Here is a 24526-nt window from a genome sequence, read left to right as displayed (position 1 = left end):
TAGTCGGCTGAGTGACTACTAATGGTAGCTGGTGGTTGCATGCATACTTGTTGTTACATGTGTATACGGTGCCGCATAAACTTTGATAGTTCCTCGGGCGATTAAACTTTTGTGCAGATGATAAGTGCAAGTCAGCGCCTATGCGCCCCGGCGTAAGTTAACATCTTTAGGAACTGCTTTCTCCCTAAAATATTTAGAATAATTGGAAAAGAGGATCTTGAGCGTGGTCTAACAAAATGTAGCGTCAAATCCTCGCGATAATTTTAAAGAAAGAAACGAGAAGAACGGGAAATTTTTATTCGAAATTTTTCATTTTCGTTCGATATCGACGCTTATAATTTATTGGAAAATGAACGATCCCTTTTCCCGCAAAACCGGAGGCATTTTATTATCGGAAATGCTCGATTACTCAAACAACGCGTCACGGCTGGTTCTATTATATTACAGAAAAATAGAGGGGGCAATCTGAAAAAGTGCGATTCAATAAAGAGTGTACCGCGCACGAAATAAATCACCGCGATGCCCGTTCCGCTGTGGAATCGACGGCGTAATTGAACTCGAGCAATCATAGATCGCAGGTACGTTCTCATTGAACATGGAGCAATTAGATCTGGAACATCCGAGCCGACGGATGGGCCCATCGGAGGCGGTAGCGGTTCCTTCGGATTCCGGTCAGCAGAATTTCACCGCCACGTCCGTTCTAGATCGATCGCACCGGGTCGGACGGGTGCGCAGGTCAGTTCACGTAAGTTCTGCTTTCCCTAATTGTACTTGTTGCACTTGGGGTCAGGTGCACACGGGCCTGGATTCGGCAGCGTGCCAAATATTTGACAAACGGCGCCCTAGCACGCGGCACGTCGCCCGTTTCCCGCATCTAAAACAGGCATTTCCTATCGCGCCCACAGCTCTCTCTCTCTCTCTCTCGCTCTCTTCCTTCGCCATCGCGGATCGCACGCTTCATCGATACCAGAAAATTCCAGGGGAATTCGCGTGTATTCTATTCTATTCACAGGTTACTTTGCGAATTTTTTTCTTCGCTCCTCTACCGTTTATGGAAGAGACGATTTCATTTTTAGAGGAATGCGAATAAATTGGGGTTGCCCTGAAATAGTTGTAATTCTACGCATTCTCTTGTTATCTTAAATGCGCATAATAATACAGAACGGAATTTTGCGAATGTGAGCTTTATTCAAAGCTGAAAATCATAAGGTATTTTCAGGAATTCAATTTAGAAAGATCGATGAAAGATATTGCGCGATTTATCAAATTTTTTTCGAATGATCACGCATACGAAAAAGGATTACCATAGAGATGAAATGCTCCCAGCGTTATTATTAACGGAATCCCTCTCGGAAATACTTAGTCCGCAACAGGAAGCATAATTGCAATTCCAGGAAATTACACCTCTCGTCTCGCGTGTTACGTACCATTTACGATTATCTAATCTTGGGAATACGAATGTAGCGACTCAATCTCCACTTTCTACCCCGTCTCTTCACCCTGATCGAACCACCCCTTTGGTATCCTTGGCAAAATGAGCAAAAATGGATGAGAACAAACTCGCGAAACACCCTAAAGAGCGCGATACGTCGTAAAGCATCGAAGATGCTAACGATCTCGACGTAGAGTAGGATTAATTCACGCGTGACAAGGAATCTTCCGATATCGTCGCGAAATGTCTGCCTCGTGATAGCGCTCGCGGCACTCGAGGGCCGCGCTTAGGCGTGAGACCGTGCGATGCAACGAGAGATGCCTTTGTGGCAGAAATACGTATCGTTATGGAGCGTCAACCAGTCAGCGAGTTTAATTAAAGGCCGTGTTAATGATCGACCGAGCAGAATTCGCCGCGTGTCCCCACAAATTGCGACGGCTTTGGCGAGTTTATGTAAAGGCCAGTTTGCATTCCGGTCATTACGCATTATTATGACGAAGCCACTGGCTCGATTACGCCAGAGCCGCTCTTACTCTTTCATTATCATTTATCCCGTTATTTTCGGCTAGCGAAACGGTTCGAAGGGCTTTCTCGATCGTTTATCACTTGTTACGTATTCATACGCTACGCGCTGCAGACAATATCAACCCTTGGAGGCTCACGACAGTCGCTGCGAGTTATAGTTTATGACCTGAACAACAGTTTAAGAGAAAATATAAATTTTTTATATGGGAGACGAAGATCGAGGTAGAACGAAAATTGGTAGAAATATTGAGAGGAAAGAAGAGAACGAACGGAACGAAAATCGGGCGATCCTGTTACGAGCAGAGGGTGAAAACAATATTTTATGCAGATCGCAAAACGGAGATAGGATCGCGAGAGCGAAAATATTTTCCCGGCGACAATCGTGACCCGATCGAAAAACGACAATACGCGGGCCCCGATGCGGCGATAAAACATTCCATTAAACTCGCCGATTTCGCCACGGCGCCGGCCGATATCTCTTCATCGATTAGCTCCGTTCGATAATAAAAAATCGCCAGCTAAAATAAATAACAGAGAAAAAAGTGATACGATCCGATCTACGACCGCGATAGATTTACATACGTTATAATCGAATACACCCGAAGCTTTTCGATATATTCGATTATCAGATTGCTGGCTGCTCGATACAGTCCTCTGGAAATGAAAGTCTCTCGATGGTTTCTATCCGCGAGAACGTTCCCCTCTATCTCTTCTATTTCTCTTGCGATATTTTTTCCCCACCGATCACGTTTTTCATTACACGTACAAGCCTCCATAATTCTTTATACCTACTTTCTATTTCCTATCTCGCGAAACATAAAAAATCCACTTATCAAAATCCATTTCTTCCTTTTTAATACCTCTCTCGCAATACAGTCCGCTTAATTTATTATCATACGCGTCAACGATCGAAAAGATCAAATATTTCTCCAGCCATGTATCCGAGGTTGGCAATAGAAACGCTCGCCGGATCTCTCCTGCGACGTTCCTCGGTATTCGACGGAAATCGCGGGCGTAGAATCCAGCTACGACCGCGGCGAACCTCTCGAAGGATTTGCTTGACGGCGTGTCAACGATTCCCATTATTGCCGATCCTTGTTTGCTCTGTCAATAACGAGGGCGGCGCGCGGCGCGGGGCGTATCTCGCGAGGACAGGTTGCGCGTCGAGGAGAGCCCGTTCTTACTCCCTCGACGCTGGCTCGGATAGTAAATCAACGGGGGGAGTACACCGGAACGTCGCCGTCCTCCACGGCCTCTCCGATACACGGGTTCCCTTTTTCGACGCGCGGCCCGCGGCCTCTCGCTATTATTTTACTATTTATCACGCCGCGTCACGAGACGCGGTGATTTATATCGCGAATATCGCGTCGACCGATCCGCTTTTTCGATACCTGCGAAAGGAGACCGGGGTTCCGGCGCGGACGTTTCAACTGGCCACGCGAAACTGCGGTCTGAGAGACCGAGGGGCCATGATATGTGCCCCCGTGCCAACCCTGGGATACGCTTCGGCTTCGCGGTCCGGTTTGCCGCGATTTTCGCTCGAAAAAAATGGTGACCAGGGACGCTATGAGATCGAGAGCTGTTATTTCTTTCGTGTATGTGTCTCGCGAAAATTGATAAATTTGGTAAACTGGTACGTATCGTTTAATTTGGAAGAAATGAACTGGATTAATCTTACTGTAAGATATGTGGACGATTAAGTTGCAGAACTTTATTTTAGAGTTAAATAGCAATCTATAGATAGAGAGGTACATACATAGAAAGTGTATATTATAAGAATGTAAATTGTGAATGAGATTTTGATTCGAGAAACAGTGGCAACAATACGCGAACGCAACTAGGTATCAATCAACAGCATGAAAGGCAAATCTATCGTGTCTGTCGATCGTAAATAGGAGCTCGATCACTCTGCCAGCACCGAAGACGTACAACGCGTTACCCGAGGACCTTGAATTTGCACTGCGGTCCTCAAAAACTGCGCAACACTTATCATATCGTGGCACGGTATGAACCCCGTTTCCCGTGGCACTGAATTACAGCGCGCATTTCCATACGCTCGCGGGGCGTCGTTGTTTGCGAAACGATCGGGAAATAGTGGCCCGAACGAAAAGTGGTGAATAATTCATGCGTCGATGTTATCGCTATCGACGTACACGATCGAACGATAATAACTTTAAATCGTCTCTGACCTGTGTGACGCGTAGATACGCGGCTGCACCGACGCGATCGTAAATGACAATTCTGTTGAACCGCGCCTTCCTTTCCTTCTTCGTTTGTTCGAGAACATCCTTCTCAAGAATTTTCAGCAAAACACAGGTACATTGCGAGGAGCGAGAAGTAGTACGAGTGAGAAACGATAAAAAAATGAATGGAACAAAAAGGTTACTACGTGCCCAATATACGTGATCGACTTCGCGTAGATAAAAAAAAAACGCAACACGGGGCGATAAAGTGTTAAACGATTGAATCGAATAGCCGCGGAAATTCGAGCGTACGGTTCGTTTTGTGTTTTGATCGACGAAAGATTGGACGGTCGATCCTTTCGACAGGGCGATGGAGGGAAGATCGATGTTGAATGATTTTTACGGGAGGCCCTAGCCAGCGCGCGGGGGTAATTGCGGCCGTTTGCCCGGCGCGGAAATTATTTCACGGTCGAACGGGGAAACGTCAGGCATAGTTGTCACGCGAGGGCGGGTATGCGTGTCCGTTCGGCGTCCGTACGCTTCGACATCGCCGGTTTTAAACGTCGAAAGCGAAATTACGCAATTCGTTAGCTGTAAATTCAACGCTCGCCGTTAAACCGTCAGCTTTGAGCGGTTAACTATTTGTCGAAACTGGGAACGCAATAACAAACGCCCACGGTGGCGATGTTAGCGCGCAGTTTATCGCCGCGATCCCTTCGAGTATGCGTGTACACCTCGATTAAAAACGCCGGGGGCGAGGAGTTTCAACTTTGATTCGAAGGGGTCGAAGCGCGCGCGATGCTTCGCGGCACCACCGAAACCATCGGCTTTCATTAATATGTATTGGCTTTAAGTCGCCCTCAAAGCTGGCCGCGTTGTACCGTGTGGGAAACATTTACTGAACCGCTTGAAAATTCAATACTACGTTTGCTCTTATATTTGCTCCTCTCGTTATTAATTCTATCGCGTTAGAAAATTTTGGTGGACCAAGATAGAGGAGTCGATTCGAGACCAAACGAAATACTACTATCAAAGCGCAGCTTGGTTGCGTTCGTCCGCAGATCAGCCGGCGATAAATCAGGGGGATTTCGTAGGCAGAACCGCGATTTAATCGGAAACGATGCGTGCGTGCATCGTACATCATGCATCGGTTTGCCGTGCGCGTTCAAACGAGGAGTGGCGGGCATGTAATTAAAAAAGTCGTCGTGATTTCGATTTTTTCCCCAGCCTCCCCTTCCTCCCTTCCTCTCTCTCTCTCTTTCTAACACGTAAACGTTCTGGTTCGCGGAAATCGCAACCGTAACGCACGCGATTCGCCTGATCCAGGATCACTGCCTTTTAATTATCTCGAGCGTCCGATTACGCGTACGAGCGCGGTTAAAATTTTTAATTCGAATCGAAATGGACAGTTTCAAGCTTGATACTCGCTCGTTTGCCGCGCCACGTTTCATTAATCGTGGTGTCTTTGCGACGGATTATCAACAGGAGGGAGATTCAATTATCGCCGCGTAAACTGGTTAATTGGTAACGGCTGTTTAATCTAAAGTAGTTTCGAGAAGACACACGATTTCGGCAATTCTAGAACCCTGCCAAGCGGCGTCCCCGTTTTTCCCCTGTCGTTTGCCAGAAATCGTACCACCGTGATTAATGGAACGCCTCGGGTAATTAATTCTAATTGAACAGCTCGTGTAACAGGTTGTTCGAAAGGAGTGTAAATTAATCAAGAAACACGACTCGCGCGTGTGTTGCCGTTATACCTGGACACTTCGAAGTTACCTTTATTTATATCCCTACCATTCGACACCCAGGCAAAAGAGAATTCCCATCTTCCATTCGCGAAGAGAAGCAATAATTTTCAGCCTCCGATCGTTCTCCCCTTCGATTCTAAGAAAACGAACAAAATCTCGCACGTTATAAACCGCCAAACAGGAACAAAAAAGGAGAAACGGAATAACGAAGCCATTTCAACTTCCGTCGATCCAGAGCCGGAAGAAGGGTGCGGAATATCGAGGATCGCGAGCCGTATCTCTCGGCTCGGCGATATTCCTCGGACTGACGGAAAATTATTGGGAAAATCTATCGACTGGTGGGCGCAGCGAGGCGAAGCAAACTGCCGCTAATCACCGGCGAAATCTCGATTTAATGGCCGACGAGGGGATGGCCGGTGCACGTGGAGAGAGCTGGTGGTGCGCAACGCCTAGCCGAACAAAAACCGCGTCGTCTGGTCCGCTCGCATGCGTCCCAACGATAAATGCCATCGCGCCTCGTTGCATCCACACTCCGTTACGTTTTATGCAAAATATCCGAGCCGCGACGCCCGCCCGCGGATTTCGCTGCGAATTCGCGCGAGCGCACCCCTGATCCGCCTTCCCCTATCCGCGGCTCCTCTACCGGCTCGAGCATATCTTCGCGTTGAAAGAATCTTCGATAAAGGGGTTTTTTTTCGTGGGGACCAGCTCGTATTTTTACATTGTGCGCGAAGAGATTTGAATTTGAATGTTCTTCTGCATGACGAGCTCGGATGGTTTTGTAAAAATCGTGTTGCGTATCCTTCCTCTGTATTAGGAATGTAAAAATGACATGAAATTATCCTGGAGATTTAGCTTTTCTCTTGCGGTTTTTCTTTCAAAGGTAACAGCTGTAGAAGCTAGAAGAGATTATTATTATCCAAATAATTAATCAACCCTTTCAGTCTGAACTCCACTACAGACTTAAGCTCCATTACCGGCAACAACCCCGGGCTATCATAATCTAGAGCCAATATTCAGAACTTTAAGCAACCTCTCGATCAACTAATATACATAATCCAAGATAAAAACGAAATCGCTGTTCCAAGGAAATATACCACATCCCCGACAACTATATTAAACCCATCAAACTGAAATTGAAACGAAACGTCTCCGTAAGATCCCTATAAAACAGCGAAAATTCCCTAACCAGCGTCAACGTGGCCGAGCCTAGGCTCGAAACCCGCGAACAAAACCGAACGGAAGAATTGAACAGTGGCAACGAACGAAAATCCGGCGCCAAAGGCTGCGGCCGCCCACCCTCCGTCGATGGGCTTCGGTTCTTAAAAAGTCAATCTCACGGGGCGAACGACCAAAGGGGGATCGACAGGTTGATCGCGCGGATCCTCCCTCCGTTCCGTCGTGGCATTTTTACAGGCGTGGAGGGAAAACGAGCGTGCGTGTGTGTAGGTGCGAGCCGCGTCGAAGGAAAGGAGCGTAAGCGAGCGCCACCCCTTCATATTGATCCCAGCCGGCTGCTCAACATGGCGCCGGGGGTGGCGTTCGCGATCGGCCTGATCCTCGTCGTCGGACAGCTGAAGGAAGGGCCAGGCACCCTCGCGAAGACCTTCACCTTCCCCGAATATCCGTACAAGGAGACTACCAAGAATGTAAGTTGTTCTCAGGCTATCCGGCAAGGCTATCTCGCGCGTGTCACGAATTTCGTACGCTGGTACAGGTTATGGTCGATGCTGGGGGCTTGTTTTGGGGGCGGCGCTTTTTGTGACACCGGCCTGGCTGGTCCAGCCACGACAGTATATTAAATTCTACGTTGGAAGATCGGTTTATTCATCGCGACTGAGTATCCTCGAGACGACGCGTAGTTACTTTGTTCTCTTGTCTTATCGACATTGGAATTAATTTGCTTCGCTTTACGATAACCGTGATCGTTGCGTACGATGGTACGACGGAGGAGGAGATTCTGCGTCTGTTTAGATTTCATCGGTTGAAATCTTGAAGAGATCTCCGCGATATTTCAACAGCGACGCGTTGTACCCAGACGCAGACCCAGCGTCCCCATGGGGGACGTAACCAGACGGGTGATTCCGCGATTTCGCCAAGAGGGTAGAATCGATTTGGCATTAACTCGAAGACAGTCAAGGTGCTCGAGGGCGCGATTCGATGCTGTCAAATGCTGATGCGTTTGCATCAGTTCCGTTTCGCGGAAACCGAGATTCATGAAAATTCACCCCAGATCACCCCAAAGACCACTCAGGATAACCGTACATAGTCTCTTCACAATTCATCATCTTCGTTATTGTTTCTGGTGAAAAGCGAATAAAAGAGACGCGGGTTTTAATGTCGTCGGATGACTCGCAGAGAAAGAAAGGAAATTATCCGCAGAGGAAATTGAACGAGCCAAGCGGCGCTAATAATAGAATACATACATAGCACTAATTGGGGTTAATCTTTGGACAGGCTCGAACCAATTGTTACGCTCAATTTTATCCGGTTATTGTGCGCGAGAAGCACGATCGAGTGGGCTCTCCACCGCGTGCCAAGAATCTCTTCAGCCTTCGTAACGATTAATGCTCTCGAGCCTGTTTACACGGGACGATTTATTCGAATTTTACCGTGGCCCGAGAATATTTCTGGTAATGTTATATTACGTTCACCTCGCAGGAACTTCTCTTCAGACAATTCGAGCAGACTTGCGAAGAGAGCGGAGCATGCAAGATTATACCACCCGAAAGGAACGACATCGCCAAAATCAGATGCATTCGAGAATGCGTGTCGCCGTCCTGTTACAAGGAGATCTACATGTTCGACCAGGTATTTCTACAATCTATACAAACTTCCATCTGGGATCACTTTTGGTAGATTTGAAAATAGAGTTGTTCAATTCTCCGGCACTTCGTGAAGTAAACGCGATTATCCGATTGGCAAAGTATCGAATAAACAAAACTGATCCCGGACGTTTAATTAACATTCCTCTCGAACGTCCCGGACGAAACGGAGGCCCGCGGGAATTTAACAGCGAGCGTCTGGTTACAGCTAGAAGAAGGTGAGATCGACGTGAGATTAAACTCGTTCAAGGGTTGCTTCATGCAGCGCAACATACGACCGCGAAAGTAACAAAAAACGCTGCCGGCGAGAGGAGAGGCTGAAACGAGCGCTGAGCACGGCCGCGTGCGACTACGAAACGCGGCGAATACGCGAATTCTAAGCGACAGACGCACCGCACGAACCGCGTCCGACCAGTTCACAGAGAGACAGAAAAAAAAGAAAAAAAAAAACGAAAAAAACAACCACCACTGCAAAGCGACAATTTTTAATATACACACCACCATCCGGCCCAAGCATTTAGCGCGAGGAGAGCAATCAAGCTACTTAGCAGGCACAAATGACAACAGACAGACAGACAGAAACAGGAAACACTATATATTTCAGGATCACGCTGAAGCGCACGCGTTAACACCCGGACGGATTAAATTCGTCCACGGTTGATCTTTTTCTACTTTTTGTACGCACGTATTAACATGTTACAATGTTATCGAGCAAATGTTGCACGGATCGAATAAACTGTTAAAGCAAAGCTTCCTCGGAACGATTCTATTATTCAGAGCCACCCTGATCACTCCTCGTGTTGCGACAGCTAAAAGTGACACGGTATACGCGCGGTAGTAAAAATGACGATTTAACGTTTAGTAAGTGGTCATTGAATCACTCACCGCGTAGAGAAGATTGTGGTACGCGGTATCCGTTCTTGCATCTTTCACCGTGTCCACGTAGCTTCTAAGCTGGTCTAAAGTCTCTTCGAACGGCGTTTTGCAAAGCGATCTTGCGTTCCACGGGCCCTCGTCGGTGCAGTATCGTTTGCGATAACGAAGCCAGGTTGAAATGTACTCGAGGAAGCAGCAGGGTACATAACGCGTGTTCAAGACGCTAGATACGATATCGTAGGTGCTCATCGAGGAACATATGTGGTACATCAGGGACTCCGCGTGCACGTGGCAGAATTTTAAAACACCCTCGAGGCACTTGTACGCCGCGTCCCTTCGTGTTGGGTCGCTCTGCAAAAAGAGAAGTCATTGAAAAATAGATAATGCAAGAAATTTTCATTCCTCTAGATGGTTCAATTGCGTATTCCTAGTGAACGAACAGAAATACTATGCTTTTTATAATGTCAAGTGGTATAAACCCATAAATAGCATGACTGAAAACGGAACAAGATTTAAGAACACACAGCTGTTACTGTTAACCCTTTGCGCTCGAATGGCGACTCTCACTCGCCACAACGTTTCGCGTGGCAACTCGAGCGGCTGTATTTACGCTGAATTTCGTTATCTCCAGTTGATAGATGCGAAGTATTGGTTCGTGAATAAGCCCCTTGGGCTGTTTATGTCTTCGGTTGGAAAGTGACATTGTGACGTAAAATTCCTCTACGACTGTAGTCCTGAATACGATGTGTCTAGCGTTAGTACAGTTTCGACAGTCGTAGCGAGCACACGTATCGCGAAATTTTCCACCACTCGTTTTTAATTGGAGCAAGTGTAAACAGTAATGACGTATCGGGTGTGAGAAATAGAAAAATTAGTGTAATAGACAGTGAATCCGGAAGTAGCAGCGATGGCAACTCAGAATGTTCTGGTAAGTGTTTTGTATAAACATCACACCAAACGCCACTACAGAACTTGAACTCCGATAATTATCTTTTTGAAAATGCAAACACATTTAATTCTTCTATACATTCATTTACGCGCGAAATTGTTTCGTGTTGCAGCGCCACCCAATCGAAAAAGTCATCGAGCGCAAAGGGTTAAAATATCTTTCAATTTCTTTTTATACACGTTGTGTTACAAATCGTCAACGGGGACAACGTTCGTTAAAAAAAAAGCATCGGTACTAACTATTTCATGAACGATATGAAGGGTCTCGTAAAGGTTCATCACACCCTCCATCCGGTCTCCAGCGAACCCGTCCAGCCTGACAGACGATCCGTCAATATTTTGAGTTAAAAGTTCCAGCGCTAGTTGCATCGCGTTGATCGACGCGTGTACGGACCTCCTCGTATTTAACAGCAAATCGGCTAAGCTCTGCACGTCAATCGTCACCGGCTTAACACGCTGAAACACGCGCACACAGATCGTTCCCACGGACGGCTGACGCTCGACCAACTATTTTTTATTTACGAACGGACGTATCCTCGCGCACCTGAATCGACGATTTTTCCTGACAGCGTACGATGAAAGCGAGTAGCTTCAAGCAGACAGCGGACAATTCCGGCGTCTCCGCGGAGAAACCACGGCCGAGCAGTTCCTCCAACAGATTGGACGTCGTGCAATACTTCTCGACAACTGTATCGATGGCAGGAACGAAAAGAAAGGAGCTTGAAACTATTTTCTGCGCTTTCGAGCCTCTTCTCTTTACTTATCGAGCGAGCATCTCGCTGAAATACATACTCGTAAACAGTTTGATAGCAGTGGATGTGGCCAGCAACGCGTACGACTGCATCACTGCCAGCGTCTTCAGCTTCGCGTCCACATCCTGCCGTACGATGATTGCTATGAGACTGTTTGCGCATCGATACCTGATGCTCGATGACAGAGTGTCCGGGATGGACACGTTGGTTAATTCCAGTACGGCTTTCATTTGCTCGTCTGTCAGAGATTTTTCATTCTTTAAATCACTCGTGGTAACGTATACTATATAATTTATTATTCATTTTCGTATATCATGGATACGTATATTTCCTTGGTTAAGCACTCGAAACACGAGTCTTCCAACAAGAATACCTTTCGATGGTTCATAGGACGAAAGAAGATTAGGCAACATGTGCCATGCAATCTCTGCGATTTCCTTGGTATTATCCGTACGCATCATCTCTCTAACTCCTTTCATCGCTAGATCGATCATATCCTTCGAATGTCCCGTTTGAACGACCATCTGTTTTCAAAAAAAGAAGCTGCATTGCATTTGACGACCGTCCGCAGACTATCGGAGGCGAACGAGAGCGTACCAATAGGTAATGTCGCACGACTTCACCGCAATCCAGAGCCAGCAGCGGTTTAATGTCACCGGCAGACTCCACCAGCCACAGGTTCATAGCTATTTTTCGCAGTTCCTTCGGGAATTCGACGCACTTCAAGCAATAATGCAGCAGGTCTATATGGTGAGTGTAACAGTCGTTCAGGCTGGAATATTGCAGCGCGGCTGCCAATCGTTTCACGGCCCTCGCGTAATTCTGTTCCCTGCACGGTGACGGATGCGATACGGACGCGACGGCAAACAGGAACCATAAAACTTTCAAAACTCGCGCTGGCGTCTGTCCGGATTTGGGGAGATTGACAATCCTCGGGATCAGCGATTCCAGGCGTATCATATCGGTCCTAAAATAATTCCATTGCATGCATAGTCTTGGTGTTATAAAAGAGAAGCTAAAATTTGCAATTGCTCCCTGCTACGATCAAGTCTTTCGACCATTCTCTCAACTACTCTTCAACATCGAAGAACTTTTCAGTTTCGAACATTCGCGTTTTATCGTTATCCATAATTGTAGAAATTTTGAAAGTAAAGTAGAAAAGAGCGCGTTGTAATTAAAGAGATTTCGAGGACCATAGCAGAGCTTGGTATAATTACGATCCGCACTCTTGTGTTCCATGGTAATGGTAGTAAATCAGGGTCATCAAAGCGATCGCGCAATTCCCTTTGTGACGAGCGATGATATGCCCCCATTGTTCAGGGTCTTTCGGGAGATCCAATAATCCGCGATGCATCGAGTCTTCGAAGCCGATTCCCTGGCAGGCGGATTGGCTGATTGGCATAGATTTATCGGCCAGGGTGGTTATGATCCGCGACAGCAGCATGCAAGTGCTGCGTCGCAAGATTTCTCTGGAATATACACGATAGAACCTGAATTGGCAAGTAACGATCTCCGGGGAGGTGGCAATAGCGATAGTGGTATTGAATCATTCCATGGACAGGGCAAATCCCTCGCGACACACGTCGCTTCGTTTTTATGGAAGCCAATTCCGAAAACACGTTGAATATTGCAGGGCCAGATCACTCTCCTTGATAACGGAAGTTGGTGGAAAGAAACTTTGTTCTATCGTCCCAATTTCATTTTTCAGAATCTAAAACTTTTATCTATGGACGTTAAAGTGGATTCTCGTGATAAATGGTTGTACCATTTTTTTCACGGTGATACGGGAAACTTTTCGTTTCAAATAAATGCAATACGGAAAGGAACGAGCCGAAAGTACGAGCGAATTTCCATGTTTCTCTTTCATAAGCAGGTATTTAAACTACGTTTCGTCACGCTTTATGATCTTGCAATTGAGACTGAACGCCGTTTTCTAACCACTACCGCGATAATTAATTGGCTAAATATAGAAATGATTTCGCAAATCATTTTTTTCCCGACTTTCATCGTGGCGTCGAATGAATCCTGGATTATCCGTGTGACTTACGGAAGCCTGGTGGTTAAGTGTAAGAAGTACTTGAGACATCCGTTAGCGGTCAAGTGGTTTGACAAGTCGTCGCGACCGCGACTGCTGCTCAACTTGTAAAGGTTGTTCAGACAAGTCACAAGGTTTCTATGGAATTTGACCCTGTCCGTTTCGCTTGACTCCGCGGTCTCCTGGACGGGAATAAAAGGGCCTTTGACGCAAGCCTAATTAAACACGCGTCGTATCGACGCAATTGATCGGGAATATCGAACTTACTTTAACGTAAGACACCAGCGTGCTCATCGTCGCACTGCGGATCGCCTTTGGTAGCGTCGCTTTAAATTTCGAAACTTTACCAAGCACCGTTTGGCTATCGTCCTCTGCCGCGCATAACCTGAAGGAAACTAGTTTCTGCACTTTCGTACGATTGACAATATGTTTGATATCCGCACGATGCGATTAATATTTGTAGCGCTATATAAGCGCATATCATTTTAAAGAGCAAAATTTCAACAGTATACCAGCTATGATTAATCAGAAATTCTAGTCCTGTTCAGACTCTTGCGATCGTATTCGCGTGAAATTAATGAAGTTCAAATTAGCAATCTCCTAAGTCTCTCTAGCTGTTCAAAATCGAAATCGTGTGTTCGATATATATGTATATGCACGTAGTCTCACCGAGTAGCAGAAGCGCAAACGGCGCACAATGCGTCTGCAGCGCGGAAAATCGAGGCGTCGTCGTCGCTATACTCGACGATCTCTTTCATTAAATTGAGAGCTTTGTGGCAAAGCTCGAACACGCCTTCGTCCCATTCGTCCTCCGCGTCGATGTTTTCAAGAACGAGGCTCAATAGCGCGACGCCGGAGAATTTCATCTTCTGATCCAAAGGATTCTCGCAGATCAAAGATTTCAGGAGGATCAGTATTTGTCGAGGAACACAGACTGCCTCGAAATCCACGTTATACTTAATGGCTCTAAAAATCGTTTGATTCGTAAAATAATGATTCGCCCTCGACGTGCGTGAGCCTTCGAAATGATTTAAAATTCTACAAGCTATGAAAAAGATAGCAATTTTTATCTCCATCATAAAAATACACGTGGACAAGTTATATTTGCAACTTTGCGAGTGTAAACTTTCACGAGAGCTCACTAATTGTATATTGGTGATTATAAGTTATTCAATCATTATTTTACGAAAACAATTTTCACACACCTGTAAATTATATCGTTAACAGTCGAAATAAGCTTCTCTAGCAACGTTGTATCTTTACATCGAGACTTGATAAGGCACACGGTAACTTTCAAAATGGAATCCATGGCATCCCTGGCTATGTGATTTTTGTAGAACTTCGGATATACGATTACCAAGCTCAGAAAATCGAGAATGCATCTATTAAGCACAAATAAAAGTGACATATTGCGAAAGGCGACGAATTTCCAAAGTTTATTACTTTCCACGAAACGTACGGGAGTAAATGATCACGAGGAATTTGTACAAGTTCGAACACAGTCGAGAGTATATCGAAGTTGATCAGTTTCGAAAGTAGCGCCTCCCTGCCAGCAGCGCCACTCGTTTCGAACAAGCTTGATATTCGCTTGATGCACTTCACCTACGAAATCACACATTTTTCCTATCCTATCAACTGAATAATGATCCATTCTACGTTAAACTTGCTAAAAATAATCTAATTTCAAATATAGACTCAATATTCATTCCGTAGTAAAGACGCTAAGAAAACTGTGGCACTTGAGAGACTCGCGATAGAAAAACTACGAGAAAAAATGCTTTGCGAAGCGATCGGTGCCTGGCGTTGGTCGTCCTGTTTTTGTCCTAAACGAACCGTAAACAAGCTACGTGTATATACATACCTGGGAGTGTTCATCGTGCAGCATCAGCTTCTCTTTCGCACTTGGCAACCAAATATCGATGTCGTCGACGTTTAATTCGAACAGAGGTTTCATTTTTCGCGAGTAACTAATGCTTTCACACCGCTTTATGTAAACGCGCGCGACGAAACGTCCAGCCACGAGGAGCCGTCGTTTGAAACTGAGGACAGCGAGTCTGCGCACGCGCAACGAACGCGGGTCTAATACGAACGTGGCGAAGTTGACATACTGGAATTTTGTTTCGAATCAAGTCGCGATATATTCAGTTGAATCAGGCGATTACCATGTTCACGTCAATGGTTACTATATTTTATTTCAAACGTTATTATAAATTATAATACAAATACAATAAGTATAATCGTAATATATTATAAATGTTAAACAATCCTGAGTAATTACCCTACATAAGAGATAATGAATCGTATTGTTATCGATAATCCTCTTCTTCTTTCGTTTTTTTTCTTTTCCTTTTGCTGTAAATCGCATCCCACGACATTTGACCATGATCCCAAGTGACATCTTCGCTCGAACGAACCGCGACAATATATAATATAGAATACAATAATAATAACATATAATATAAACAATCCATTTGATATGGAAGGGGTTAATTCTAGGCTATTTATATACTTTCTTGCTCCTTAAATTGAAAACACCATAAACTATACAGTATTAACATCGAAAAATGATAATATCGCGCGATCCGACGTAAAAACATTTACACAATGAGAGAATGCGGTAATACACAGTGCAACGTGACAACGCCGTATTATATTCAATTATGTGCAGAATCTATACATAACAAGAGCGAAACAAGCGTACAAATATTTTCGACCGCGAATAATTAACGAGAGACAGTTTAGACTGAGAAAGAGACGAGAAAGAGTTGAGGAGAGAAGGAAAACAATAAATGTTGAAGCCCTAGCCTTCTCTTGTCGCGATGAAACTTCGTCGTCCTTCGCTTCAACACGCTAACTGACTTTACAAAACAAGTAAAAAAAAAATAATAATAATAGTCGCGAACCACGCGTGTCAACAATTTAAAACAGAAAAAAAAAAGGAAAAAAGTAATCGAAGCCTCCCTAGAAGACGAACTTTGAGCCGATCGTCGATTAAAATTAGCCCCCTTGCAGAGTTACAAGATAACGAACAACGGATCTCACGATTGTACAAAATCGTTTCTTTTTTTTATTTTTCGTCTACTTTCTATTCAAACGCAAACGGTGAAATCGGCAAACGCAACGACCTTTTACGGATTATTCGTCTGTACACTTTCACACCGACACATCTATGCGTTACATTTGCTTTAACTATCACGACACTTGTACACATGACTCACGATACGGTAGACCATTAATTATCCGGAGTCCTGGTCTCGTTGCTTCGGTTTCCGTTCAGTGACACGAGACCTCGACATGAGTAATGTCCAGCCAATTTCATTGCTGACAATTTGTCCGAATAATCGATACTCTACTATATTTTCTTCGCGTCTGCCTCCTTCGCCATTTCACCTCATCCTCGGAAAGTTTCGAACCGTTTCCCAGTGATCGAATTCACATCATCCTTTCCAAAAGCGTAAATACATAAAATTGAAACTATGTACTCTTATACTATAATTCAGATTGAAGCGTCGAGCACCAGAGAATCTCTCGCAAAAAACAAGAAAGGATCGGCAAAGTTAGACACCAATTAGTAGCTACAGATACCTTAATTGCGCCATTAATATAATTAACGATCGAGGGACGAGAAATGGCGGGCAGGCGAAAGAATAATGCCCCAGAAACGCACGTCGCTCGCGAAAGTCGATCGAAACGACCACTACTCGGTCCTACGGGGAAAAAGTTCACGTATCAAAGTCTAAATGCGTATCAAAACCAGCCGCCGTTGATAAAACGGCGGACCTGTAAATGGTACCTAATAAAAAACAAAACACTGTTCCACCGATTTGATCGGAAACGAGAAAAAAGAAAAAAAGAAAGTCCCTTCGAAAACGACCTATCGTTCGCGATAGGCGTCCAAATCGTGAAGCGCGGGACCCGAGCCTCGTTTCGGCTATTGAATCATGTTTACTTGATAAACATGCTCAATATCGTTACGTTACGACGAGCACGATCCCGGGCGACTGTATTAATTGACACGAACGTTGCTCAATTCTACGCAGTCGAAGCTCTACTCGCTATGGCAGTGACGGGATGTTTGTGAGCTATTACACCGTGAAAATGATAATAAACGGTTCACACGAGCAATAATGAAAACGACGAAAGAAACTGCTGATATGAATGTGCTGCACTATTCAAAGGCGACGGTGCAAAAGGCAAAATCTGCGGGTCCTCGACAGGGTAGACTTTGAACCAGTAGCACCATTCGAAAACAATCATACGCGGTGAATTAATCGATGGTTCTTAACGAGACGAGGTTTATTCGCACGTGTTACACCGACGCATCCGGTCAGCGACGTTCCCATGACTCAATTAAGCGATACTTTCTCGTCAATTTAAAGCTGACGCCATTTTGGAGAACCGAACGAATGCATCGCTGGCACGTGCAAACAGACCTTTATTGTCAATGGTATCCTCGACGCGCGACATCGAACTTTTTGCGGAAAAGTCGATAATATATAAAAGGGTAAGGGGTGAGTAGCAATTCAGAGCTCGAAACGTTTCTTCCTCTCGGCGACCATGCCCACCGCTGGCAGTGGGGGGTGGAGCGGGTGATGGTAATTCGGCGTGGGCGTTGGAGGTAAGCTACGACAACTTCTGCTGGACCACCTCATTGCTGGAGACCTCATCAGCTCTGCAAAAATAATTCTACTTTATTGATCGCCTCTCGTGGGTTGCTCTTCACCTTCTGCTGGTGCTACCACCCATCACTTTAAGCACACATGGAAACGGAAGTCAAAACTGGTACCGGACAAAGTAAATAAAGAACATATACACGTACATACAATTTGTCCAGACTCATATATGTTTATCGACGGTAGCGTCTTTTCAATTAGGATTTCTCGCTGGCCTTTAATTATGAGAGAACATGTCACTGTGCAATCGTGCAAAATGAAACTAGACACAGATGAATCTGGAACGGAAAAGTTCTAATTTACCCCAAGCAACTAACGCCGCTAAAGTAGAGGGAACCAAATTAAAAAGCGCAGATCTGACAAGAAGTAAAGAACGGAAAGTAAAAAAAGAAAACGTGAAACTAATTGCGAAATGCAAAGCGTGTCACGAAAGAAAAGAGACTGGCGGAGCGTGTCGGCGGCAAGTTCGGTGAAAGATTCGCCTTAATTGGCAAAGTAGAGAACGGACCTGCAACGGAGAGAGCTGGGGGTTCCGGGGTGAGGCGGGACGCGCGAGGATTGTCGCCGCGGAGGCCGTATGCCTCCGGGTGTTGCTGGTTTTCGCTTTTGTTGCCGCCCTGCCAGCTGCCGCCGGCGCCGTCGACTCGCGCCTCTGCTGTGCCACCTTTCGTGTCAAATACAATTGTCGAAATACGATTATCTCGTTTGTGTAATCCGCTTTCGCGTCTACTACGGTCCTCCCTTTTTATTTACTTTCCTCTCGAATGCGATTGTGGATCATTTTTACTCCCGTCGACGAACAACCAAGTACAAAGGTGCGTCCAAAAAAAATGCGTATCAAAAATCATGCCAAATTTAAAACCGTCTATACTGTTTTTCATCAGTCTTACGTTTCCAACGGCGTCCCTGAATCACTCGCAGACGAACGACGATCACATTAGAGGACTGAATTGATTTTCCTTACACACCTAGTATGTTCCCAACGATTTAAGCGATGTTACTCCTACGGTTATAATCGCACAGTTCGATGCTGTCGTTCGGAAGCACGCAGAAATCAACGTGAAAATTTTGCGTTCTGTTTTTTGTATACCGTGGATCGTGTAAGAATAGGGAGTAGGCTCGTGTCAGAAAATAGAAAACGTTCCGTTCGCAAAAATCGTGGTACCCTGTGTAAACATTCTACGCGCCTCCGAATCTGTTAATGGTACACATTGAAGATGATTATGCGCACAGATTAAGACATCCAAGGAGTACAAAATCACATTCACGAGAAGGCGGGATTTGGTTACTTATGCGTAGCACAGTTAAAAGTCACCAGTTAGCAAGTATTACGGTTAGACAACCATCGAGTGTGATTACTACGCCTTGCATTATACTCGACGAACAGAGATCGACGTTTCAGACGCATTTTCAATGCTGTCGTCGAGGAAAGCCGGACAAAAATGGTCCGCGCGTACGCTCGAAACGTCGCGTTACACATGTAAATAACAACAAAACGATTATTGCACAACAATTGTTTGATATAATGTCAGTTTGATTCTCGACGAACGCTAATGGCGACTACACAGAGCGATTAATTTCGAAGCGGTTAATTTCTACGAGAAAGCACCCGGTTAGTCTTTTACGTTCCCCCAGCACGCCTCTTAACACAATTCCAGAAGCCTTCCTCGCCTCGGTCACTCGCTGCGGCAGAAAGAAAGAACAAACAGAGGCCTCGATCCTCGCGGGACATGAGACGGTGGTGCGAAAAAAGTTGAGAAAAAGCAACGAGAGACAAACGACGTCGTGGCGAATCGACGTCCGTCCAGCGTGACGAGACGAATGCAAACGCCGTACCCGTTCACGGTTTCTACGAGTACGTACACGGAAAAATAGATACAAGAGAACGTGAAGGAGGAGGAAGAGATGGTGGAGAAGGAAGAGGCGGAGGCGGAGGATCGAGAAACTGGCGGCGATCCACCGGAAGCTTCCTCCGTTCGTTTCTCCCCGTTATTCAGCTCTTTTTCCACCCGTTTCCATTTCACCTTTCCTCTGTACCTTGATACTGATGGGGCAGTCCGCTCCTCGGTCTCAGGCTGTCCCAAAGCGGCGACACCAGGCCGTTACGCTCCTGGCCCTTTTGCCCTAAGCTCACCTCTTTCCTGTCGTGCGACGGCACGCCAGAACTACTGCCCGGCCTAACCAAGTTACTCGAGTAAGGCAACGAGACCGACTTAACGCGTTCGAGCCTGTACGAGAACGTGGCCTGCTGCTGCTTGTCCTGCGCGCTCTTTTGCGACGTGGACAGGGAGCCACGCGGCCGTTCGACGCTCGTTCTCTGCTCGTCGCTGCCCGCAGCCCTCGAAGCCGGCGGCTCGTTGCCGCCCCGGGCACGCTGCGGCGAGTAAGGCGGCGAGTAGCTTGTTAGCGACGGAGATTTCGATGGCACACCGGACGTATCACGAGGGGCCTCCCCATGCTGTTAGTGAATAATCGAAAATATAATCAGCGCCAGTGCTTGCTGCTCGTGGGCGTGGTTCTTGGTTAACACGATCGTTCGAGATCGGTGCGCGGTCGGGGCGATCGGCGTGGGATCGATTACACCTTATGGGCTACTTACGAGGCTCGTTAGGTACAGTAAAACGACCGTGTACGTCGAGCTAACTGAGGGGGGGAAGGGGGGACGATTCTCTTCTCCTCTGGCTGTCGCTACTGTTACGCGTTGTTAAATGTTAACCCTTGGTAAAGGGGTCAGTGATGTAGTTTGATTGCGGGGCTGGTAGGATGGGAGCGAGTCGACGTTGTGAAATCGTTCCATCTGCGATTCTCGATGCTATTATTGTCGTTAGAAATTTGTACTTTAGGGTAATAATTATTGCTCCCTTCCTACCAGCTGGGGGTTAAAATATTCATGAACGAATAAAGCTTGCGAACACAGAAGCCTTGCTGTACCTAGTATCGTCGCTAGCTTTAAACTACGGTTTATTTACAACGTATCTCAGTCTGAACTTTCGTTATCGAGACGTTCGGTCGGCTGAACGACGTGGAGTACCGGTAAGAAGCTCGTAAGGGGTGGCGCCATAACATGTAATTGCGGCGGAGTTAATCATTTAGTATCGTACATTTGTTAACCACATCTACGCTGTAAACGGGGCTAATTTACAGCGGGAGGGAGCGACGTGGGTTACCTTCAACTGTTGCAGTCGATGGATCTCCTCTCTCGGCTCGGCAATCTCGTTGTCCCTGCCCCTCAACATCTGCATGGAGTCGATCATGGCTCCGTCATTCGTTTCCAACACCAGATGCGCCCTTAGCTGTTTGTTTCTCGCGTCCAGTTGCATAATGTGCTGTTGCGCTTGTGCGAGCTGCTTGCTCAGGGATCCCACTTTTTCCTCCAACGCGGCGGATTCCACGCATTTCGAGGAATACTTCGCGGACAAGGAAAGAATTTCCTGTTTGATCTCCTCCATTTCTTCCCTACAAATTTTTACGCGATACTTTATAACCCTCTACGTAACAAGATCGTCTCAAAGATTTCAATATAAATTCACAATTACATCTGTACGCGAGAAATTTTCTTTCAACTACAAAAGCGATAATCGACACAAAAATCGATTACTTACTCGTGTTCTTTGTGAAGCACGCCAATGTCCTCGCGCGCTTGCATTTGTTTGAGAAACTCTTGCTTAAATTTAGCGATCTCCTTCTGCACCTCGTGCTCGTGCGCCTTCCTCATAGCGTCGAGGGCGGCCAGGGTGGCCTGAGTCTCCTCCGACAACGCTTGTTCCTTCTCCACCCTCAGGTTCTCCAATTCCTGTCGGTGCTTCTCCTCCATCTCGGAAATGATACGTCTGTGAGAATTCTCCATAGCCAACAGCCCCTTCTCGCACAGCGCTCGCAGCTGCTTGATCTCTTCCTTGTATCTCTTCCGCGTCTCCGCGTCCGTGTCCAATTCCGCGCTCATGGATCGTTGGTAAGCGGCTCTAAGCTCGTTCACGTGAGCAGAGTGCTCGGAATCCATCGCGTTCAGTCTGTGCTCCAATTTTCTCGCCTTCTCCCGCAAGCTGGCTGCTTCCTGCTCGTACTGAGACGTCAACGACTGCCTCTGATTGTCCAGCTCCCCCTTAATGTCCATCAAGTCTCGCTCTTGATTTCTCTTCAACGTCTCCAATTCCTCGTTGTGCTTAGCTTGGATCCTCTGGATAGTATCCTGCAACTGTTCGCACTGTTTGCAAGCGACGTTGTTCATATAGTCGCTCAGCTTCCTGATCTGCTCGCGGAGCTGCGAGCACTTCTCGCACACGCTCGACCAGTCCGTGACGGTGATCGTGGTCGACTTCGATGGCCAAGCGTGACTCTCGTTGCTCTCGCAGGATCTCGCTCGAACGCGTTTGCCTAGCTCGGTCAAGTCCTCCTCCAGGTAGGCCAAGCTCTGACCAACGTTCTTCATCTGGTCCTTGGAGGCGCGGCTCGAGCCGAATATACTGTCCTCGCACTCCTTACTAAACTGCTGATAAAGGTAACTGTACTCCGCGTCGAGAATCGAATTGCTTTGGAACTCGTGGTCGTCTGCCGCCAACAGACACGATAGAACGTCATCGTTCCGGATTAGACTAGATACGAAAGTCTCCCCAGGGAAGCTCGTCAACGGTTTCGTGTTCTCCTGTAGAAGCCCGATTCTGGCGTCTATTAAAGCTTTGTGCGCGATCACGTCCGCGTAGTCCGTCAATAGCTGCCGTGACTCGTACTTCGGCTCGACTATCGCCGACTTGTTCTTCTTCAGCTGGCGAAGACACTCCTCGTAGACGTCGGACAGCTCGCGCGTGGACAGCTCCGTCTCCTGGCGCAGTCTGGCCTGCGCCGCGTCGGTCCACGATTCCAACGTCACGCTCTCCGAGTTGTCGTAGTTCAAGCAGAAATCCGTGATGCTCGTGACGTTCTGCTCGTACATCTGGCCGCAACGCATGATCACGTGAGACACCTCCGCCTGCACCAGCTCCTTGCTGACCGTCTCCTGCGCCAACGCCCACGCCTCGCGGATCCGTCGATCCTCCAGCAACTTTTTGCTCGAGTGGACCGCGTGCTGCTTGTTACCGTCCTCGTGCTCGGACATGCTCAGAGTCTCCGCGGCCAGAGCCTCCGCGAGCTGTCTCAACTTTGTCTCCTTGTATCTACGCACGACCTCGTTCACCTCGCGCTGCTTCTGCAGCAGGAAGCTCAGGCTCTCGCTACGAGCCGCGGACACCTCCCTACCGGTGGCCGTTTCCGTCGCGGCGGCGCCACCTACTAGTACTAACTTATTCGCTAACACTCTAGTGAGATACTGAATGTAACTGGTGTTTTGGTACGTTTTGGGCTTAGTTCCATGAATCTTACGCGTTAAGCTTGAGGCAAGCTGACTAGTTTCGACCAATTCACTCAGAACGGCAGTACGGTCGAACGTACGGCCGATCGTCCGTTTAATCTGCCTAAGGACGACGAACTCGAACGCTACTCTCTCCGCGATCAGCCTCATCTTCTCCCGCTCGTCCAGCTGGCCGTTCTGCTCGAGCGTCTGCCGTCTCTTCGTGAGTTCGCTCAGTTTATCTTTAAGTATAGTCTCTAGTCTAGATACCACTACGCCTACTGACTCGGTCACTTGAGCGCTGGCTTGGTTTTTCTTACATTCTAAACACGAGTCCAGGATGTCGTTCACCTCGCGCAAACACTTCTCCGCTTTGTCCTCCGCCTGCGTCGAACCTAAACACTTCTCCAGCCTCCTCTTCGACTTGGACACCACCCTCTCCAATTTCCTCAGCCTCGCGATTATCTCCAGCGAGACCTCGCTGGTGGAGGACGCGCTGACCTCGCTGCACTCGCTCGAGTCCTTCTCCGCGTCGCTGGCCATGTTCTCCGTCACGTTCGCCACCTTCGTCTCCAGCGTGCTCAATCTTATCAACACCTTCATCGGCTCCGAGCTCGTCGCGCTGTCCAGCGACTTTCTTCTCAGTCTGCTGCGGTCCAGGCTCTTCCCTTCACGCCTCTTCTCTTTCTTCGAGTTCGGACTCGACTCCTTCGAGCTGTTTCCGGTCGACACCGGCGTCCCGATGCCCTTGCCGCGCTCTATCGCGCAGATCTTCGTTTCCAGGTCCAAGAGCTTGTCCTCCATCTCCTGGGAGATCTGAAAGGACTCGCGACCCTTTAGCGACAGCGACCTCCTCTTGTCCCTCGTTTCAGCCTTCGTCAGCTTCTGCTTCAGGGTTCTTACTTGCTTCTCGCTGGCGGCAAGCTTGTTCGTCAGGTCCTGGATTCTAGCTGCCATCAACTGAATCTGAGCCTGATTCGTCTCACTAATGCTGGCCGCGTCCTGTTTGTGAGCAAAGATTTCTAGTTCCAGGGCGTCCTGTATCGCGTGCGCCTCGCGAAGCTCCTTGCGCATCGCGCGTATCTCCAGTATAGCCTTCTCGAACCGGTTCCGTAGTTCGTCGTACTCTTCCACGACTCTGCGAACGATACGCAAACGAAATGTATTCGAAGCCCGTTCATAAATTAGCGGAATATTTACTGCGTA

At 47.1% G+C, this 24526-nt stretch overlaps 3 protein-coding genes across 6 annotated transcripts in view; 1 reads left to right on the top strand and 2 right to left on the bottom strand.

Annotated features, from left to right (window-relative positions):
• Positions 1-15278, bottom strand: part of LOC143426291 (uncharacterized) — a 292096-nt gene extending 276818 nt beyond the window's left edge. The window contains exons 1-13 of the mRNA XM_076899644.1: positions 15186-15278; positions 14784-14926; positions 14530-14706; positions 13994-14290; positions 13592-13709; positions 13337-13503; positions 12516-12758; positions 11887-12256; positions 11663-11813; positions 11330-11527; positions 11082-11224; positions 10778-10993; positions 9599-9940 (exon numbers count right to left, since the gene is read on the bottom strand). Of these exons, the coding sequence (XP_076755759.1) occupies positions 9599-9940; positions 10778-10993; positions 11082-11224; positions 11330-11527; positions 11663-11813; positions 11887-12256; positions 12516-12758; positions 13337-13503; positions 13592-13709; positions 13994-14290; positions 14530-14706; positions 14784-14926; positions 15186-15278 (2658 nt within the window). The remainder of the gene's footprint in view (positions 1-9598; positions 9941-10777; positions 10994-11081; positions 11225-11329; positions 11528-11662; positions 11814-11886; positions 12257-12515; positions 12759-13336; positions 13504-13591; positions 13710-13993; positions 14291-14529; positions 14707-14783; positions 14927-15185) is intronic.
• On the top strand, positions 7357-9454 carry LOC143425997 (uncharacterized). The gene is made up of 3 exons (XM_076899098.1): positions 7357-7537; positions 8550-8699; positions 8922-9454. The coding sequence occupies exons 1-3, from the start codon at positions 7412-7414 to the stop codon at positions 9000-9002; spliced, it is 357 nt and encodes a 118-aa protein (XP_076755213.1). The 5' UTR covers positions 7357-7411; the 3' UTR covers positions 9003-9454.
• A 212-nt stretch (positions 15279-15490) lies between the features above and the next one.
• Positions 15491-24526, bottom strand: part of Osp (myosin phosphatase Rho interacting protein outspread) — a 172431-nt gene continuing 163395 nt past the window's right edge. The window contains exons 13-17 of one of the 4 annotated variants that reach the window (XM_076899637.1): positions 21600-24458; positions 21165-21453; positions 20035-20455; positions 18506-18661; positions 15491-17996 (exon numbers count right to left, since the gene is read on the bottom strand). In XM_076899637.1, coding sequence (XP_076755752.1) covers positions 17848-17996; positions 18506-18661; positions 20035-20455; positions 21165-21453; positions 21600-24458 — 3874 coding nt within the window. In that variant the 3' untranslated portion in view covers positions 15491-17847. The remainder of the gene's footprint in view (positions 17997-18505; positions 18662-20034; positions 20456-21164; positions 21454-21599; positions 24459-24526) is intronic. The other 3 variants (XM_076899638.1, XM_076899639.1, XM_076899640.1) reach the window with 3 other exon arrangements.

Source organism: Xylocopa sonorina, chromosome 8 (assembly GCF_050948175.1).
Source record: "Xylocopa sonorina isolate GNS202 chromosome 8, iyXylSono1_principal, whole genome shotgun sequence".
Lineage (NCBI taxonomy): Eukaryota > Metazoa > Arthropoda > Insecta > Hymenoptera > Apidae > Xylocopa > Xylocopa sonorina.
This window is presented reverse-complemented; position numbering and strand designations above follow the sequence as displayed.